This window comes from Callithrix jacchus, chromosome 12, assembly GCF_049354715.1.
Source record: "Callithrix jacchus isolate 240 chromosome 12, calJac240_pri, whole genome shotgun sequence".
Lineage (NCBI taxonomy): Eukaryota > Metazoa > Chordata > Mammalia > Primates > Cebidae > Callithrix > Callithrix jacchus.
The window spans coordinates 85605225-85627519 of record NC_133513.1 but is presented as its reverse complement, the minus strand read 5'-3'; the positions used below and the strand labels follow the sequence as shown (position 1 = coordinate 85627519).

General features: G+C 36.8%; 1 protein-coding gene across 28 annotated transcripts in view; it reads right to left on the bottom strand.

Moving 5' to 3' along the window:
• The window catches only part of EXOC6 (exocyst complex component 6), a 364881-nt gene that overhangs the window by 168618 nt on the left and 173968 nt on the right, over positions 1-22295 (bottom strand). For 22 of the 28 annotated variants that reach the window (XR_013525005.1, XR_013525006.1, XR_013525007.1 and 19 more), the window contains 4 exons: positions 6949-7120; positions 5595-5642; positions 5416-5506; positions 2176-2221 (listed from right to left, as the gene is read on the bottom strand). Coding sequence is in view for 25 of the 28 variants with exons in the window: in XM_054243102.2 (XP_054099077.1) it covers positions 2176-2221; positions 5416-5506; positions 5595-5642; positions 6949-7120 (357 nt within the window). In the remaining 3 variants the exon portion in view is untranslated. Of the gene's footprint in view, positions 1-2175; positions 2222-5415; positions 5507-5594; positions 5643-6948; positions 7140-8858; positions 8938-9669; positions 9754-22295 lie in introns of all 28 variants that reach the window. The other 6 variants (XM_078346049.1, XM_078346053.1, XM_078346056.1 and 3 more) reach the window with 2 other exon arrangements.

Below are 22295 nucleotides of genomic sequence, written 5' to 3'. Positions count from 1 at the left end.
TAGAGATGAGGTTTCACTATGTTGGCGAGGCTGGTCTCAGACTCTTGAGATTAAGCCTTCTGCCTGCCTTGGCCTCCCAAAGTGCTGGGATTCCAGGCATGAGCCACTGTGCCCAACTCATACATCTTAGTTTCTAAATACCACTAACACTAAAAGGAGCCACAGTACCCTGGAGAGTGGCTGCTTCCAATCTGAAGCAAAAAAAAAAAAAAAAGCACAGTCAGAACTTAGAACATCTTACTGTATAATAAATGCAAAAATACTCAAAGACAAAGACAGAGGAACTGGCTTGAGGGGTTTCTCTTGTTAAATTTGAAACAATTTATGTATCATAATGAATAATGACAGTAATAAATTATAATATATTTATTTTAAAAATGCCTAAGTTCACAGCAACAATCAGGAAAGAAAGAAAAAAGGTGGTGGAGGGGAATAAAAAGCTCTTCTTTATATATTTTTAAAATCCAGTTAATATATGTTAAAGACAGAATTTTTTAAAGCATCATCTTGTAAATCCAATATAATAACCAATTAAAGCAAGAATCCTAAACCTACTGGGTGAAAAGTTGTTAGGAAACAGGACCCACAGATTACTTATTAATTGCAAAGAGAAAAATATACCTTTTCAAAAGACATCTGGTAGTCTTCCCCTTAACCAAATGATCAAATTTAGCATAAACTGAGGACAACATGACTTTATAAACCTTCTGACGTCATGCAATGTAAGGCATCACTTATGTCATACTCTTGCCAAAACCGTCTAACCTGAATTTAAACATCAAGAAACAACTAGATAAATCCAAAATGTCTCTGTTCTACAAGAGAACTGACCTGGAATCTTCCATGAAAAAAACAACGAAAAGCAGACTGTTCTAGATTTAAAAGGACAAAAGAACACATACCAATCAATATTTTCAGGGAGGGAAAAAGACATAAAACATTTTGGGGATAGTTGAGAAAATGTGAGTATAAGTATCAGATTATATTACTGAAAAAAAAAAAAGATAATGCCCCAAACTGGAAAATAATATGGTAATAATTAAAAGTTAGTTATTTAAAGACATAGATGTAAATACCAAAATAATTCTTTAAAAGAGGTAAAAGTTTGTGCCCCTATAAAGGAGGAATGGTGAATGGGAAATAAGAAAGGTGACAGATATCTGGTGTTTTTGCAGCAAACACATAGAACAATTATTTGAATCTTTAAAATGTGACGATGTATAACGTTGATTTAAAAAGAATATATTATTAATATATATATGAAAGAGTGTCTTTCAGAATAGTTTATAGCTTGTTCATTATAGGGAAAAAATCATTCTACTAAATTGAACCAACTGGTAAAGCCCAATGAAAGTCAACATGTAGCACCATGAAGCAGGACATACACACATCATTTACTACAGGTTTGTATATGATGTGTTCTGGTAATTAAATAGTTACTAACCAAGAAGAAATCATTTTTTCCCTAGTCCAAATTGTCTCATTTACTCTGGTTCTTACATGTTACTTTTGAATCATTTTGGGATTTTTTTCTTTTCTTTTTTTTGGGGGGTGGGGTGGAGGCAAAATGTCTCCCTATATTGCCCAGGCTGGTCTCAAACTCCTGGGTTCAAGTGATCCCCCTACCTCAGCCTACCAAAGTGCTGGGATTACAAGCATGAGCCACCACACCTGGCCAAAATTGTTCACCTTTAAAATATTTTAAACACCACTATATCTAATGCTCCTATGGCAATCAATAAACTACTTTAAATTACTTTTTCATCTGTCATATATGCATTTGAGTTATAAAACAGAATATGAACTACTACATTCACCCAGATTGTCAAAATATAACTGCCTACACTCTTTTCCTTCCACAATATGCACTTAGCCCTAATTACAAGCAATATTAGTATGTTGGTAAGTTAATCAATATTTTCATTCCTGCTCAGCTATTTATCCTTGATCAACATTACCAATCCTTAATATCATTTATAAAGGGCAATGATTCACTAATAAAAGGCCAAGATTTGATTTCATGTAATATCCTGATAGGCAAATTGTAAGTACAAAAGTTAGGGTAAGGAAGAAAGCAAAACTCATGATTCATTATGATTTATAGTAAATGTATCTGTCCTTTCAATAATAGAAAAAAAATTCTTATTTAAAACAGTAAGAAAGATACCAACTCACCTTTTGGCACTCATTTGTTCTTTCAGCTTACTGTACATTTCCAGCACTGTGTTAACAAATACATAACATTTTAGCTTTTGAAATGAAATATTTTGAGAGAAGAAAATAATTGAAGCAGGAAAGAGTGTATTACAAATTCATTAGACTTTTATATCCCAAGTTAGGCTAATATTTTCAAATAAAATGTTAAGTACTTCAAGTATTGAAAACATTTTAATTTCCTTATATACTGAACATTATATACATAATAATATATATTTTTTAAAAATACATATATAGAGAGAGAGCATATACAAGTATTCCAGGTTCGGTATAATACATTTATATATATATATATATATATATATATATATCTCACCCAGGTTGGAGGACAGTGGCACAATCATGGCTCACTGCAGCCTCAACCTTCTGGCCTCAAGCAGTCTTCTCACTTCAGCCTCCCAAGTAGCTAGAACCACAGGTGTACCACCACAACTGGCTAATTTTATTTTTATTTAATTTTCTTTAGAGACATGGACTCTCTAATGTTGCCCAGGCTATTCTCAAGCTCCTGGCCTCAAACGATCCTCCCACCTCAGCCTACTAAAGTGCTGGGATTACAGGCGTGAGTCACCATGCTCAAGCTATGACTTCTTATATCCTCTCATACTCCTCCTAATCCAAGGAGTAGTTAGGCAATTGTACCGTAATTGATGACTATATTCCCATAAGATCTTTGAACTCCAAATATCTGAGACAGGTCTCAGTTAATTTAGAAAGTTATTTTGCCAAGGTTAAGGACATGCCCATGACACAGCCTGAGTAAGTCCTGAAAATATGTGCCCAAGGTAGTCAGGGGTACAGTTTGCTTTTATACATTTTAGGGAGACATGAAATATCAATCAATACATGTACACTGATTGATTGTACATTGGTTCAGTCTGGTAAGGAGGGACAACTCAGAGGTGGGAGCTTCCAAGTGAGAAGTAGGTAAGAGACAAAAGGCTACATTCTTTTGAGTCCTTGATCAGCCCTCCAGTGAATATACAATTTAGTCTGGCCCAGTGAATCTGCATTTTTACATAAATAAAAGGGCAAAGGAAGCAATCAGATATACATTTGTCTCAGGTGAGCCTCAGAGGGATGACTTTGACTATCTGTCCTTTGTCCACAAGGAACTTCCAGTGGGCAAACTGTGAGGGAGTATGTAGCTTCCTATCTTTGTAACTTCTCTTACTCAACAGGAAAATGGGAGGCAGGTTTGCCTGACACAGTTGCCAGCTTGACTTTTTTCTTGGCTTAGTGATTTTGGGGTTCCAAGATTTATTTTCCTTTCACAGATTGTGGGATCCTTCAAAAGCTGAGATTGTGTCATTTCCAAATTTATAGTTCCAGTATCTACCATGATGCCTGATAGATATACACACAATTATAAGTGGATACTAGGACAGAAAGATAAATGCAGGAAGGAAGGCAGTTCTGGATGTGGCCATTAGGAATACAATATTTACATCAACTAAGAGTGGCTGTCCAGCCTTAAAAACAAAGACAGTAGCAGTAACAAACACCTCATCTCTACTTCCCTTTATTTCTCTATTTAAACAGCCCAGTAGGGGAATAAGTGGAATTTGACTCTTGCTCATTCCATCAGTACCCAATTTTTAAGGTTTATTATCAGACAGGGACAAAACATTCAAACTTAAAGGATATCTTCATGTATATTACAATGTACCTGATGGTGGCAAAGAGGTATTATTAAACATGACTAAAAGTAGGTTTCTCAACCCTGAAACTTACCATAATAAGCCAATATTTTATTTACTCAAAGTTATTATGTGAATATACCTGGTTCATCAGAGATTAAACTGTGTAGAATTTCATTGATTCTAAAAACAAAAAAAAAGAAAAGAAAAGCTATTCCCACAAGTCAAAAACACAGGCCAGGCACTGTGGCTCACACCTGTAATCCCAGCACTTTGGGAGGCTGGGGTGGGTGGATCACTTGAGGCCAGGAGCTCAAGACCAGCCTGGCCAACAAGGTGAAACCCCATATCTACTAAAAACACAGAAATCAGCCCAGCATGGTGGCGCATGCTTGTAATCCCAGCTACTTGGGAGGCTGAGGTTGCAGTGAACCAAGATTGAGCCACTGTACTCCAGCCTGGCCACTGCACTCCAGCGAGACTCTGTCTCGAAATAATAATAATAATAATAATTTTTTTAGCCAACAAAATATGCTGACAGTTTTAACAATATAATTTGCAGTCTAAGCTAAATTAACATTATACAAATATCATATAAAACATCTCATTCTATTCCTCTGGATATAGAGGTTTAGGCTCCTTCCTAAAAAAACAATAATAATAATAAATTTTAAAATGAGACAAAGGATGGATTTAGCTTATTATATTTTAAAAAGTGTCCGGGTGTGGTGGCTCATGCCTGTAATTCCAGCACCTTGGGAGGCTGAGGCAAGAGGATTGCTTGGGCCCAGGAGTTCAAGGCTGCAGTGAGCTATGATCATGCCACTGCACTTTTGCTAGGGCAACAGAGTGAGACCCTATCTCTAAAAAAAATTAAAATAAATAAAACGGAAAATAAAGTCATATACCTGCTTCCTTTTGTTTGAATAGAATGCATCCAACTTAAAGTATATTAAAGCCAGGTAAAGAAAAAATACTGGGTCATTTCCTCAGAACTTATCTGAAAGCCCAAGTAATATTTAGCCCTAACAAAGAGACCAGAAACAGCATTTCTAAAATAAAGGTAGAAAGGCAAGAATGGTGAAAACCTGGCACTTTTGATGTTTTTCTTACCTTATCAGCACAATGAGATTGTGAACAAAGCAAAAAGAACCTGTTAAGTGACAAATACAATGGAAAACTAGAGGTAAAAAAAAAATCAGGCAAATTAGGCAAAGGTGAGAAAATTCAACCCAAAGACTCTCCCCATGGGAAAGTATTCCGAGGAAACACAAAAAAGGGGTGTGGGGGACAAAAGGCAAAAGAGGCAGAGAGGAAATGGAAACGTAGAAGTTGCTGTTCTAGGAAACTGACGTGACACATAATCAAACAGGAGCTTTCTAACATGACAAAACCATGAAAATTCAGAGAATAAAATGAACCTAAAAGATAAGTACGTCTTTGTTGGGAGGCAGTCACCAAATAATCTGTAATCCCCACACTAAAGAATCACTATTTGCTATTATTAAATTACAACTTTACCAAGCCAAAAATTATATTATAGACAAGTTCAACTCACCTGGAAGGCATAACTGCAATTTTTCTACTACAGTTGTAATATTTCTCTGCTGAATTCTACATCGAATAATATCTTCAGTGTGGACTATCACCTTAGAAAAGAAGGAATGTTCATATTTTTAAATAAACAGTGAAAGAACAGCCACATACTGAATACATAGAAAAGTATCATTTTCTCACCTCTTTTCCAGCATCTTGAAACCTTCGGTTGGTATCAGTAACTTGCACCTTAAAAATTTAATTTCACCTTAGTTAGACAAATATGCATAAAACTGCCCTGATGTAACTGCTCACCCTTGTAATCAGATCATGCTTCATGAGAAACTTAGAACAAAGAAATGCAAATTCAAATTAACTCTACAGCTTGAACTTGAACTTTTGATTGAAAAGGGCTTTTGTTAACTTCAATTACTTATGACAGTTCTTTTTAACAGATTCTGTGGCAAACTTCTCAAATTTACTCAGGATTTTTGAACTTTACTTGCTTCTCTAAGTCTGTCAAACAATTCAAATCACTGACCCAATTGACCACTGGTCCCCTTTTGATAACTTCAATGAGGTCTATGTGCCATTCATTGTCTGTAGAAAATGGTGATTGCATTTTATGGTAATTAAACATTCATACTTTGCTGAATGCAAACACTGGGTGGTTGATTAACATCAAACACAGAAATTTCAATCCACAGCAACATTTTAATGCTGCAGGTGCAGGCACAGCTCAACCTCAAATTTTCCCACATATTAAGTGACTCATTAGGTCATCATAGTAAGGAAGCACATTCTGGTTTATTAAAAATCTCATTAATTTCTGAACAAAGATGCTCAGTGACCTCATTGATGCTGTAGTTAGTCTCTTGTTATCTGAATATCCTTTATACAATGGTTTTCTAATCATAACCTTTGGTGAACCAAGGTCATTTTGTCTGCTAAGTGCTCTAAACTTAAAGAAAGATAAATAGGACAATGCTAACAATTAAATATTTTTTATCCTGACTGAACAAATCCAAGTCTTTTTTAATAAATAATATTTTAGCTGTATGGCAGAGAGTATAGACCAACTTTCTTTAAGAAAAATACGCACTGCCTTTAAACTTTTCAAAAAGTTTTAACACTATTAAATAATGCTGAGAACATAATTATTTATAGCAAGTTTTTAGAGGATTTTTAGAGGATAACATTTTATCAATATTGTACTAATTGTCATTTTAGAAATTCTAAAACTAAAAATAGGGCCTTTCATTGTATGCATGTTTTGAGTTCATTTCCCTGTATGGAAAGAAATCCTGTTAAGTCAGTGCATTATTTGCTTCAGAAAAAGAGATTACTCCTGCCATTAGCATGACAACTGTGTTAATAGAGCATAAAGAGCATTCCCGAATACATATACTAATTCACTTCTTGAAAGTAACACACTTAATAATGACTTGTACATACAAAAAAGAAAAAAAAGAATGACTTGTACATTAAGAACTATAAATGAATACTTGAGTAATTTAATGAGAACAAAGGCAAACAACTTTAACATATTTCTTACCTTCAGTTTTTCTGCATCAGTCCTTACTTTAAGGAGTTCTGTAATAGCATCTACAAAACCCTGATGATGAAAATTACACATCTTTTCAATTTCCTTGTCATGATTACGGATACAAGCTTCTAACTTTTCCATAAACTTCTTATGCGCATTTGGTTGGTCATCATACACAGACCTAAATGTATATAAGAAAGCTAAAATTAACCAAAATGTATTCTTTAGTAAGCCTGATCTTCGCAAGAGCTGATATCAAAATTAAATTCCTGAATAAATAAGCTGGTAATAATACTACCTTTAGTAGAAATAATTTGCACGAAAAAGTTTTTAATTTCTTTTTGAACATTATGATATTAAAAGAGCCACACAAGCCCTCTAGACATAGCACTAGGTATGTGGAAATAAAGATATGAGGCTCAGGAGATGTGGGCCTAATACGAGTCTTTAACATATTGACACTCAAAAAAAAGAATCATTGAGTGAGTGAATGAACAAACTCATGATTTTTATAGCATTTACTATGTAAATGCTCATGTTCTAAGTGCTTTATATATTAACTCTTTAATCCTCCCAACAAGCTTATAAAGTAGGTATTGTTATTATCCTTGCTTTACAGAAGAGTTACAGATTACTGAACTGCCCAAAATTCCACAACCAGCAAGCGATAGTTGGGGTATGACTCCTGACAGTCTGGCTCCAGAGTTCATATTCTCAGGTAGGAGCCCATATGGCAGTTACCACAATGTTCTCTCAATATGCCGTATTCATTCCAACTGTCTCTCAACTCATGCTGTCTCCACAGAGAGGGCACCCCTCTATTTAACATGCAATAAAGGACCAGCCTTGCCCCTGATTCCTGGGAGGAAAACCTTTGGCATGCCCTGCCTGATAATTGTCTTCTTCATTTACTTAAGAGCCTTTGATTGCCAAATAGCAGATGCTAACAGTGTGACTGATGGTGAGGCCTGAGGCCACAGAGTTTTAGCTGTGGAGGGATAGGAGGTCAGGAATGTGGGCAGTAAGCCAAGTCTACGTGGGTAGTCAATTATGGCTATGTGACCAAACCCCAATAAAAAATCCTAGATACCAAGGCTTGGATGAGCTTCCCTGACTGACGATACTCCATGAGTGTTACCATACATCACCGTTGGGAATAGTAAGTGCTGTCCCCACAATTCCACTGAGAAAATACAACTGAACACTCACTCACAGAACTCTCCTACTCCCTGTCCTATGTGCCTTTTCTGTTGTTGATTTTAATCTGTGTAGTTTTTTTTAATGTTTTTGTTGTTATTGTTTTGCTGTAATGAACAGCAACTGTGAGGATAAAAGCTTTGTTAAATTTTGTGTCCTTCTAGCAAATTTTTTAATTTTGAGAGTGGTCTTGGGAACTTTACAAACCTCACCCCCTCATCTGTTGCCCATTGTTTGAGGTTCTCATTTCTTCCAACAGGCCTTTGCCAATCATTCCCATGCCAAGTAATCTTTTCATGTGCAGGACAGGTAAACTTACAACCCCTTACTATTATTCTGACATGTAATCATATATTACTTTGTATTGTAATTTACATGTTTTGTGTTTAAAATATATTTTGTTTCCCCAAATAGACCATAAACTTCTGGAGGGCAGCCTCTGTCTTATGTTTTTAATGAGTACTCTCACTAATACAAGAGATAACAATATAGGATGACAATTATTAAGAATTTGGCTCTTGGTACCCAGGTGCAGCGGCTCACGCCTGTAATGCCAGCACTTTGGGAGGCTGAGGTGGGTGGATCACTTGAGGTCAGGAGTTTGAGACCAGCCTGGACAACATGGTGAAACCCTGTCTCTACTAAAAATACAAAAATTAGCCAGGACTGGTGGTATGCATCTGCAATCCCAGCTACTTGAGAGGTTGAAGCAGGAGAATCACTTGAATCAGGAGGCAGAAGTTGCAGTGAGCAGAGATCATGCCACAGCACTCCAGCCTGGGCAACAGAGTGAGACTTCATCTAAAAAAAGGAAAGAAGAATTTAGGCTCTTGGTATCTATGCCTATCTTCTAATGTAGGTCATATATAAGTTCTACATTTTTTTTTTAATTTTTAAAAATGAATTTAGGTTCTGTAAGAGCTAAGTTAGCACTAGGCTCTGATCTTGGACATATTCTCTTTTCTCTCTCTCTCCATGTCATCTTGACCTGTAGCTTTAAATTCCATAAACACACTGACACCTGCCAAATTTTTCTCTGCCCTGATCTCTCCTCAAACTCATATATCTCTCCAATTAGATGTCTGATAGGCATCTCAAATATGTCCAAAAATGAATTCTTGATCTCCTTCCACAAAACCTTGCCTTCCCATAGTCTTCCTCATCTCAGTAAACTCCACTTTTCTAGTTGCTCAGGCAAAAAACCTTGGATTCATCCCTGGCTATTCTCCTTTTCCAGCAAACCTAACTACAGCTCACTACCTCCCCACTGGCATCACCCTGGACTAAGCCAACAGCATGTCCTGCCTAGATTACTGTCAATTGCTTCCTAACTGGTATCCCTGATTCCATTCTTGTTCCCTTTCAGTCTGTTCTCAACACAGTGGCCAGGCTAATGGTACTGATCCCATTAAAACCTACAGCAGATCTCATGTCTCTCTTCTGCTCAAAACCCAATTTCTTTTACAACAGCCAATAAGACCCTACATAATTTTGCCTCTTGTTACCTTACTGACCTCACTTCCTATTACTTACCCTCCACTTTACTCATTCCGCGCCAGCAACACTTGGCCTCCTCATGGCTCCATTAACACACAGGCATATTCCTGTCTACACCATCTGGATAGATTAGATAGATAGGCAGACAGACAAATATACACACGCATACACACACTATCCCCTTCCCTACTTTACTTTATTTCTATTTTTATTTTATTTGAGACAGAGTCTCGCTCTGTTGCCCACTGGAGTGCAGTGGTATAATCTCGGATCACTGCAGTCTCCTCCTCCGGGGTTCAAGTGATTCACTGCCTCAGCCTCCTAAGTAGCTGGGATTACAGGCATCCACCACCATACCCAGCTAATTTTTGTATTTTTAGTAGAGACAGGAGTTTCACCAGCTTGGCCAGGCTGGTCTTGAACTCCTGACCTTGTGATCCCAAAGTGCTGAGATTACAGGCACAAGCCACCACGCCCAGCTTCCCTGCTTTATTTTTTAATCTTCTAAAATAAAGGAGTTTATCACTATATCATTCTTTCTACTGTAGAATATACTCTCTGTTTCACATTTTTAAGTATTTTCTGTCTTCCCCTATTTAGTTGCATAAGGACACAGAGTTTGTGTCTGTTTTGTTCCCTGTTGTATCCCCAGCCCTAGAAAAGCGTCTATCATATAACAGAAGTCCAATAAATAATTCATTAATAAATAGATGAATTAATAGATGAATGGATGGAATTAGAAAATGCACTTACTAGTAGATCAACCTCAGGTAAGCCACCTGACTTCTGTAAGTATCAGTTTTCACAACCATAAAATAGGGATAAAAATAGCACATACAGCAATGAACAAGAGGAATTGGAAGTTAAACACACAGCACCATTTATATTAGCATCCTCCAAAATGCAATACTTAGATATAAATCTAAAAAATGCACAAGATCAGGCCAGGCATGGTGGCTCACACCTGTAATCCCAGCACTTTGGGATGCTGAGGCAGGTGGATTGCTTGAGGTTAGGAGTTCAAGACCAGCCTGGCCAACCTAGTGAAACCTCATCTCTACTAAAATACAAAAATTATCCAGGTGAGGTGGCGGGTGCCTGTAATACCAGCTACTAAGGAGGTGGAGACAGGAGAATATCTTAAACCCAGGAGGCAAAGGCTGCAGTGAACTGAGATCATGCCACTGCACTCCAGGCTGGGCGACAGAGTAAGACTCCATCTCAAAAAAAAAAAAAAAAAGCACAAGAGCTATACAAGGAAAACTACAAAACTCTATTTTAAAAAAAATCAGGGAACTAAATAAATCAAGAACTATTCCATGATTATGAAGAGGAAGTCAGTATCATTAAGATGTTAGTTCTTCCCAACTTGATTTGTAGATTCAAGGCAATCCCAATCAAAATCCCAGCAAATTATTTTGCAGACACTGATAAACTGATCCTTGGGTTTACACAGAAATGCAAAAGACCCAAAATAGCTAACACAATATGAAAAAAAATTCAGCCAGCCATGGTGGCATGCACCTGTAGTCCAAGCTACTCAGGAGGCCGAGGTGGGAAAATTGCTTGAGCCCAGGAGTTTGAGACTGCAATGAGCCATGATCATGCCACTGCACTCCAACCTGGTGACAGAGCACAACCCCAACTCTGAGAAAAAAAAAGAACAGAATTGGAACACTGACAACATGACCCAAGATTTACTACAAAGTTACAGTCATCAAGATGCATGGTATTGGCAAAACAACAGACAAACAGATCAATGGAACAGAATAGACAGCCCAGAAATAGACCCACATAAACAAAGTCAACTGAATTTTGACAAAGAAGCAAAGATAATACAACAGAGAAAAGACAGTCTTCAACAAATGGTGCTAAAACAATTGGAGATCCACATGCAAAGTAATGAATCTAGACTAGACCTTGAATGATAATGATGTGTCAATGTAGGTTCATCAATTTTTAAAAATGTACTACTGTGGTGAGGGACACTGATACTGAGGAGGCTTTCCATGAGTAGCACTGGGAATATATGGGAAATCTCTGTACTTCCTCCTAATCTTGCTGGAAAGCTAAAATTGCTCTCAAGAAAAATATCTTTAAAATAATAGTATCTACACTAGAATGTTAATAGAATTCAATTACTAAACATGAAAAATTCTTAAACGATAACTGATACAAGGTAAGTGCTCAACATATACTAATGACTAGTATAGTATGGACATAAGAGACAATCAAATCGTTGTTAAACAAGTGAACCAATGGCTGAACAACTGAGTACTAGACATAAATATCAAATAAATATGGCCAACACTCAATTATCATAGCAAGGGATCTAACTACCATTAACACCTTTTACATGTCCTTTTCCACTTTTTAAATTCAGTGTTTCATTTACTTCTTATACAATCAGATAAAATATCACTGCCTTTTTCACAAATGAGTATAGAAATGATAAATGACTTGTTCAGTGTCACCTAGCTGATAAGTAACTGAGGCAGTACTAAAATTCCTACTTCGTACTTTTCCCACGATTAACATATATAATAAGAACTATTAACTAAATAACTTTATTTCTAAGGAAAATTCTCATGCAAGAAGTTTATCTAACTGATCCTGGTGTGCTACAAACAAATTCTTATTTCATAATTATGAAAAGGTACTATATTTAAGTAATACACATATAAATTTCTATGTTTTTTAACATATTTTAATAAAAGTTGAACATTTATCTGGCTCTTAAAATACCAAATAGTAAACATAATATACCAGAAGAATTGTTTCTGTTACAACTATCACATTGGAGCAAAAACCTATCAAGAGATATTTCAGGACTACCCAAATACAGAGTTCCTTCAAGGGAGGATCTGACTACCTTGTGAGTATAAAGGAGATATTGTTATCCCTTTAAAATATATATCTATGTATGTATGTATATATAAACAGGAAGAAGAGAACAACAGTTCTTTCCTAGAAGCCTATTTCAGTTTAGAAAGTTCTGAGAGTAAATCCTTTGGTATGTTTTTCCAATGCATTCTTCAGAGTTTTAAAAACAAAACTCCCCCTGCTTTATAGAGTAATTCAGGATACTGCCAGTGCATCTATTACAGCATCACAGGTGAACTCCTCTTTTTCTGTTGATGTTACAATGGAGAAAAACAGTATTAGAATATATGCAATACCCACCCTCCTAAACCAAAGCCTGAGAGGGGTAAACTATTTACATGCCATGCCTTCTGCTGTTAAAAATAGAACCATAAGTTCCAATGAAAGAAATAAAAATAATATTAAGTAATTGGTACAGTGAATGAGAAGTGTAGGTCCTGATCGCGGTGTCCCAACAAAGTCTCAGGGTGTCCCAACTATCTCCTGACCCTAGATAACCATTTGCTATTCCAGACACGTAGACAAGCTATATTGCCAGCTGATACCACCACTCGTCATCCACAATCCATATCAATGAGCACGGTACACAGAAATAAAGTCATCAAGGTGAATAAAAGTTCCAAACCACGAGAATAAATTGCATTTAAAGACTATACTGAAGGATCAGGCAAGTGCCAGAATCAAAAATTCATCAAATGATAGAATGCTGGCCCTAAAAAACCTAGAAAGTTCCTACATCTATGTCATTTTAATAAACGCAGCAGACTCTAACAGCCAGCAAGCAAGCACTCAAAATGGAATTAATCAGCCGGGCATGGTAGTTCATGCCTGTAATCCCAGCACTTTGGGAAGCCAAGGCAGGTGGATCACCTGAAGTCAGGGGTTCCAGACCAGCCTGGCCAACATGATGAAACTCCATCTCTACCAAAATACAAAAATTAACTGGGTGTGGTAGCCAGTGCCTGTAATCCAAGCTACTTGGGAGGCTAAGCCAGGGGAGAATCACTTCAACCTGGGAGGCAGAGGTTGCAGTGAGCCAAGATCACACCGCCATACTCCAGCCTGGACGACAAGAACAAAAGTTCATCTCAAAAATAAAAAAGGAATTAATCACTACATGTAGTTGATTTAACTGTCTACTTAAGTTTATAAAAAGTACTATTAAAAATAATTAGTCCAGAAATGTGTTAATAAGGCCAATAATAAATAGCTGACTGAATGGAGAAAGGCTGGAAAGGAGAAAAGGTGGATATGTATCAGAACACTAGAATGAGGAAAAAAGCAAAAACTACTCCTATCCCAAGAATCTCTTGACACAGTATGCATAGCAGAAATTATGGATCTTTTCTCTTGATAACCATTTAGGGTTAACCTTAGATGGTTATTAAGGGTCTGGAGAGAGTTAGGACAGCCTGATAATTTGGCAAGATGGTGAAGAGAGAAGAAAATAAAGAGAAGCTGTGCTCTTCAGGTCAACAATTCCCCACAGTGACTTAACTGGCTAGAGAGGAGTCATGTCTGCTGCTTCTGGCTTAATGATGATAATGATAAAAATCATAACCAACCAAGTACTTATTATGTATTAAGTGCTTCACATGCATTATCTCATTAAATATTTGCTGTTAAAAATAGAACCATAAGTTCCAATTTAAAAAGACAAAAATAATATTAATGCATCAGTACTGTGAATGAGAAGAGTAGGTCTTGATCTATCCATTACTAAGTCTCAGGCTGTCCCAACTCTCTCCTGGCCCTAGATAATCATTTGCTATTCCAGACATACTTCTGGCTTAATGATGGTAATCATCACAGCTCTACAACATGGATTCTGTTAGCATCACAATTTACAAATGTAGTTTGGGAAGATTAAGACATTGAGTCTGAAGTCATATAGTAACAAGTCAAGATTTAACCCCAGGTCTGCCTGACTCCAACTCTCAACTATTATGTTACACAGACTCTCCAGTCAGAAATGGTGATAAGCAGCATGGAATGCAGAGGGGAAGTTACCAACATAGCAACCAACCAGATCACCTTTGAAGATCAACAATTGAGAATGACTCAATAGGGAATCCCTGATGTGCACTGTTGCACCCATCAGGTGAAATCAACCAATGGACAGAAAAGGGGGATAATAACTGAGGCATAGCTAATAGTTAAGCAGTATTAAATTACAAATGCAACAAAATAAGGAGGAGCAAAAAGAAGTAGAGAAAATTGAGGGCCCTGTACTTGACCTCAGTTGAAGAGACTCTAAAAAGCTATTTTTCTTTTTTTTTTTTTTAATGATAATCATTATTCTTTGAAATTCTGATTTGTAGAAACAGAAAGAAAATGCTGTTTAGCAGTATTCACTCTTTGAACCTAGGTTGGTTTATAGTTACATCTACCTAATTCATATATGAATGTGTTAGATTTACCGCCATTCTAAATTTTGAAGCAATAAACAATTTTAATGAAAATAAGTTTTCATCAAACTGTCTCCCAAAATTTTATAATTTCTACTGGTAAGTCTAATCAAGTTCCCATAAACAGATACACACACATATTTATATGCTAGAACCAGCAAGAGTGAACATTTAAATTTTCCATTATCCCACATTCACTAAGAGTATACCTTAGTGCTCTATATGTAGATAATGACACATCAATGTAAGAGAGTTCAGAGCAAAGTTAAAATAAATAAATAAATAAATTTAAAAAGCAAAAAAGATAGAGAAAGAGGGGGAGGGTTAGTTCAGTCACCCCTCCCAAAAGCTTAACACAATAAAATGTCTACTTCTGGCAAAATTTAATGCAACTCAGATAAAAGTTCAGATGCAAAATCATTTTTAAAATAAGAGATAACTTTAACCTTGATGTGAACAGAGAACAAAGATGGCTCATGCCACACTTACATAATTTAACTTTAGCAACTAACTAGGAATGCATAAAAATATTGTATGTGTCTCAAAAGCATAGCTAAAAATTTGTAAGTACCAACACATTTTCTATCTTCACTATATCAACTCTTGCAAACCAAAGTTTTCCAAGTTTAAATATGAGTTAATTCGCTGTAACCAATCATAAATTGGCTTTAAGGAATTTAAACAAAGTATCTTGCAAAGATACCTTCTTGAATTGTGTGTTGAGGGCTCCACCTAGTGGTAGTAAAAGAAAGAAAGAAAAAGAAAAAAAGTTAAGATCTTAACCTGTTAAAATTGGTTCACTGGAAAGCTGGGCACGGTGGCTCATGCCTGTAATCTCAGCACTTTGGGAGACCGAGGCGGGCGGATCACAAGGTCAGGAGTTTCAGACCAGCTTGGCCAATATGGGAAAATCCCGTCTCTACTAAAAATACAAAAATTAGCCAGGCATGGTGGCAGTTACTCGGGAGGCTGAGGCAAGAGAATCACTTGAACCCGGGAGGTGGAGGTTGCAGTGAGCCAAGATCCTGCCACTACACTCCAGTCTGGGTCACAGAGCAAGACTTCATCTCAAAAAAAAAAAAAAGTTGGTTCACTGGAAATGAATGCTTTGATCATCAAATCAAATGTATTAACTGAGAAACTAAGGCCACTTTAAATTATTTTTTTAAAGAAGCTATATTCTGTAAATAAATGACTTAGTAATCATATTCCACAGTATTATTTTTTAAGAAAAAGTTCCCTTTCTGATGAAAAACATTCACAATGTATTATTGTGGGAAAAAAAACTCATCACTGGCAACATATTAGATTTTTTTTAAAAGCACATAATATCCTTATACTATTTTTGGTAATTTTTCTTCCTAATGTCCTGCTGTTACTTATATTGGCTATAGTAGTATAGTTTCTTTTCGATACAAAATAAAAATGGCTTTTCTGTCCCAGAATGCTTTGTTCACTAACATAATAGATATACTGGTTACATAATCATAAAAGAGCATGGTCAGGGACTACATCTGTATAGTGTATAATGTGAGAAAATACCTAAAGTGATTGCCATTAAAATGCTAGCCACTGGCCGACTTTCTCATGTATTTTACTAAATGTCAATCAACTGCTTTTAAGAAAAAACAAAGACTGGCAAGAAAATTGACTTACAAATACTGGAAAACTAGAAGCAGCACTATTGTTCAGGAATCCCTGGGCACTGACACTGCTTGTATCTTTGGGTATCAAAGCTTTCTACAAATCTTTATCAGAAAACAAAATGTTAGGCTAGGCACAGTAGCACAAGCCTGTAATCCCAGCACTTTGGGAGGCCAAGGTGGGAGGATCAATTGAGGTCAAGAGTCTGAAGACCAGCCTGGCCAACACGGTGAAACCCCATTTCTCCCAAAAAACACAAAAATTTAGCTGGTCTTGTGGCATGTGCCTGTAGTCACAGCAACCCGGGAGGCTGAGGCAGGAGAATTGCTTAAATTCAGGCGGCAGAGGTTACAGTGAGCCAAGATCGCACCACTGCACTCCAGCCTGGGCAACAGAGCAAGACTCCGTCTCAAGGGGGAAAAAAAATAAAAGACAAAAAGAAAACAAAACTTTACTCTTTTATCCCTAACAAAATACTATCAGTTACTTCTGACTTCCTTTGGATGCTTTTTAATGTCGTTTTACACCTTTTCAAACACTGAGCACATTTTTACCAGTTCTTCAAATGATACATTAGCCTTAAGTTTGTATTTCTATCAATAAAGAATCGCTTTCACATTCTTCTAAGCATTCTTTAGTCTTCCAGTATGGGCATTTTTACTATTATTTCACCAGTTCTTCAAATGACATATCAAGCTTAATTTCTGGCATATCAATCTTAATTTTATATTTTTCATAATAATTAAAATTTGGTATTTCATATTAGTAAGAGTACATATGATACTTCTTTAGCAATTTCATATTTATAGTGAATTCTTTTCAGATTCTAGGTACTAATCTTATTGACTAGCACTTATTGAAATTTTGGTTACTAACTTACTTAGGTTATTTAATATTAAATATTTAATGGGTTACTTAATATTTAATAGTAACCAAACTAAGTTGATAGTAACTTAGTTTGGTTGCTATTAAAAATATTTAAAAGGCAATTAACCATGTTCTAATTGCCAACTTTTGACAAACTAAACATTCTTTAAAATGCTGCTATGAAGACAGTTTTAAAAGCAAACACACAAAAAATGGAGTAGAAATTACCAAAAGCTATTAAAATCATCCTATCCAATACACATCACTTGCTGTCAATCTCAAAATGATTTCAAAATACAGAATTTGGGCCGGGCGCGGTGGCTCAAGCCTGTAATCCCAGCACTTTGGGAGGCCGAGGCGGGTGGATCACAAAGTCAAGAGATCGAGACCATCCTGGTCAACATGGTGAAACCCCGTCTCTACTAAAAATACGAAAAATTAGCGGGGCATGGTAGGTGTGTGCCTGTAATCCCAGCTACTCAGGAGGCTGAGGCAGGAGAATTGCCTGAACCCAGGAGGCGGAGGTTGCGGTAAGCCGAGATCGCGCCATTGCACTCCAGCCTGGGTAAGGAGCGAAACTCCGTCTCAAAAAAATAAAAATAAAAAATATATATATAGAATTTGGATATATCAATAAATGTGGTAAATTCACCAAATTCTTTGGCAACAAATTAGTTGGCAACTGATCTAAAGCCAAGATTTGAAAACATTTCTTTACACCAAAGCACATGAATTGTTAGTTCTTTCAGAATAGGACATACATAAGCCCCAAGTATAAAAGGGCAGTTACATAGCAAATAGTAAGCTTCTGAGATGGGGAACATTGCCCTACATTGCCCAGATAAAGTTACCAGCAGTTTCCTGTGCCTCCCGTATGGATCCTGGAAAGCAGCAGAAGCTACATTAGTTACATGAGGCACTCTATTCCTACCTGAGTGAGCACGTAGTAAATCTTTATATTCTTTGCTATATAAATTGAGAATTTGATATAATCTTTCCGTAGAGGAGCCTCTTCAGTATCAATTTGTAATCTACTTGAAACCCTTAAGTTATAGTCAGAAGTAAGACTTGAAACACTGCAACTCTCTTCAGTAGCCTCCAGATATATTTAAGAAACCCAAAACTTCAGTAACAACCATGTGAGAAACAATGGGCTAAAATATTAAAGATAGTAAATAAATTATCATTTGAAATATAGACCCTTTTTTCTTTTCTTTTTCTTTTTTTGTTTCTTAGACAGAGTCCCGCTCTGTCTCACTCTGTAGTCCAGGCTGGAGTGCAGTGGTGCTATCTCGGCTCACTGTAACCTCAGCCTCTTGAGTAGCTGGGATTACAGGTGCCCACCACCACGACACCCGGCTACTTTTTTGAATTTTTAGTACAGATGAGGTTTTACCGCATTGGCCAGCCTAGTTTTGAACTCCTGACCTCATGATCTATCGGCCTTGACCTCCCAAAGTGCTGGGATTACAGACATGAGCCACCACTCCTGGCCTTTTTGTTTGTTTTTAGACAGAGTCTTGCTCTGTCACCAGGCTGGAGTACAGTTGTGCGATTTCAGGTCACTGCAACCTCTGACTACAGGTGCACCACCACGTCCAGCTATTTATTGTATTTTTAGTAGAAATGGGGTTTCACCATGTTGGGCAGAATGGTCTTGATCCCTTGACCTTGTGATCCACCCACCTCAAGCCTCCCAAAGTTCTGTGATTACAGGTGTGATCCACCATGCCTGGCTCCTTTTCACGTAAAGCCACATGATTTGGAATTGTTTTCTTTTAAACAACGAATAGCAAAGACACCACCTCCATTTTTTTTTTTTTTTTTTTTTTTTTTGAGATTGAGTCTCACTCTTGTCGTTCAGACTGGAGGGCAGTAGTATGACCTCGGCTCACTACAACCTCCACCTCCCATGTTCAAGCGATTCTCCTGCCTCAGCCTCTCAAGTACTGGGATTACAGGCACCTGTCATTATGCCTGGCTGACTTTTGTATTTTTAGTAGAGACGGGGTTTCACCATGTTGGCCAGGCTGGTCTCGAACTCCTGACCTCAGGTGATCCACGCGCCTCAGCCTCCCAAAGTGCTGGGATTACAGGCATAAGCCACCATGTCTGGCCACCACCTCCCTATCTTAAATGCACCAAGGTTTGCTCAAAGTATCCACTCAATCTTGGTAATAAAAATATTTCTACTATAATTAGTTAGCAATATGAAATACCAAGAAAAAAAATCAATGAAAGGGTATCATACCCAGGACTCCTAACAATTTTCCATCCATTTTATCAAATACAGTACACACGAATAACAACCGTCCCATAACATTCCCTTATTGTGTTAGTCTGTCCTCATGCTGCTAATAAAGACATACTGAGACTGGGCAATTTATAAAGAGAGGTTTAATGTATTCACAGTTCCACATGGCTGGGGAGGCCTCAGGAAACTAGCAATCACGGCAGAAGAAGAAGCCAACATGTTCTTCACATGGTGGCAGGGAGAAGAATGAGAGCCAAGCAAAGGGGGAAGTCCCTTACAAAACCATCAGATCTTGTGAGAACTTACTATCAGGAGAACAGGATGGGAGAAACCACCCCCATGATTCAATTATCTCCACCTTGTCCCTCTCGTGACAAGTGGGGATTATGGGAACTACAATTAAAGCAAATAAGAAATACAACAGTTCCAAGGAAATAACAGGTAGGTCAAGAAAAAGAAAAATTCCTTCTAACAATATTAAGTATTGTATAACAGCATAAGCAACAGAAACTGAAAATGAAGTGCAGAAAACAGGCGCATACACAGGCAACTTTAATACAGAGCATAATTATTCCTTAAATCGTTAACATTTATCTACACTGAGCCTATTCTTCAGGGAGGCAAGAAAGTAAATGAAGTAGTGTTATGACATAGATCCAAAAATTCTCTGCACATCTTACAGTAAGAGGAAGGCTCTATACTCTTTAATCTGGGCAGGCTTGTGACTACTTTCACCAATGGAATATGACAGAAGTGACACTAAGTGATTTCAAAGACTAGAAAAGGCCATGTAATATTTACCTGCCTCCTTTAGACATTTACTCTCTGGAGAAAGCCACTATGTAAGAAATCTGACTATCCTAAAAATGACAAGCTGGAGAGGCCACATGTAGGCACTCCTAAATGAGAGCCACAGCAACTGCCAGCAATGTGAGCAAGCCATCTTGCCTGTCTAGACCAGGTGCACCTTCAGATTACTTCAGCCCCAGCAGGTAGCTGACAGCAACCAATATCCATTTGACTACAACCACATAAGACACCCCAACCTACAACTGCCCAGCCAAATCCTTCCTGATTTCCTTAAAAAAAATAAAGGTGTTCAAGTAGAATACAAATTACCTGGACACTTGCATAAGATACTGAAAATATTACTAAATTAAAAGTTTTCCCAGGATAATTCCTTATTTCTCCATTTTTTCCCTTTTGGCACTAATCCTTTTTCATGCTGTCCTAAACTCCGGATGCTCTTTCCCCTCCATATGTTTCAATACTAATCTTAAACTTCCTTCAAATTTCAGCTCAAGACAGTTCCTTAATTAATGTTAACGTCCTGAATAGCTATACCGGATAACTTTCCCATTACTAGGAATTTTCCCAGTTTTTTTACATAAGGTCTATATTACATTATATTTTATTAATATGTACATGAAATTTACTCTCCCACTACTTGGTGTATATTTTATCTTCTACGTTCCTTAAGAACTGAAGATGTCTTCCATTTCTATATTCAATTCACAAGTACCGTGAGGATATAAACTACAAATCTTAATAAAAAGAAGAGGCTCACTAGAGGGCACCCTTTACCAAGAAGTAACCACTAGAAATCCAAGTCCAGTCGGTCCTCTGCAGATGTGGGTTCCATACCCATGGATTCAACCAGCTGCAGAGGAAAAATATTTGAGGAAAAAAAAATTGGTGGTTGCATCTATACTAAACATGTACAGACTTTTGTTCTTGTCATAATTCTCCATCCAATACAGTAAACTACTATTTACATAGCACTTACATTGTTATTAGGTATTATACGTAATCTGGAGATGACAATGTACATGGGAGGATATGCATAGGCTACATGGAAATACTACAGCATTTTATATAGGAGATTTCAACATCCATGGATTTTGGTATCCACATGGGTTCCCAGAAGCAATCCCCCACAGAAACTGAGATGACTGTATTTTCCTTTAGTACTGCATCATAAATGATGTGGATCTCATACTTGACCTAATCAACAACTAAGTACTATGAAATAGAAATAAGATTTCCCCATTTTTTGAAGTGGTTTTGCCCTTTTACCTACCACTTTGATATAACGGTTTTAAAAAACATAGCAGAAAAGCATCATAAAAAGCACAAAAATTCTCTGGTAATTCCAGGCTGCTATGGGTAAGTATGAGCAACACAGCACAGGATAAACTTTTATATGTTACACAGTGCCTGACATACAACAGGCATTCAAATATTGAAAGCACACATGTAATAATTTTACTAAAGAACATCTTAAAATCAGGGTTTGAACTTGCAATAAATATATAAAAGTTACATATATTGAAAACTGATGGAAAATCAGTACCGATGGATAAGATCTATAAGGAACTGAATATCAATCAAATACAAATAAAAATATATTTCTTGTTTTCTCCATCAGCATTAGAAAATCTACAAAAGATAATTTTTTATGATTTATTCATGTTAGATATCACATATAAGGACACTACTGAAATTACTGAATGAAAAATAACCTAAAATTTCTAACAGATCTATAAGCTTTTTTTTTTTCTCTTTTAGAGACAGAGTCTCACTCTGTCGCCCAGGCTTGAGTGTAG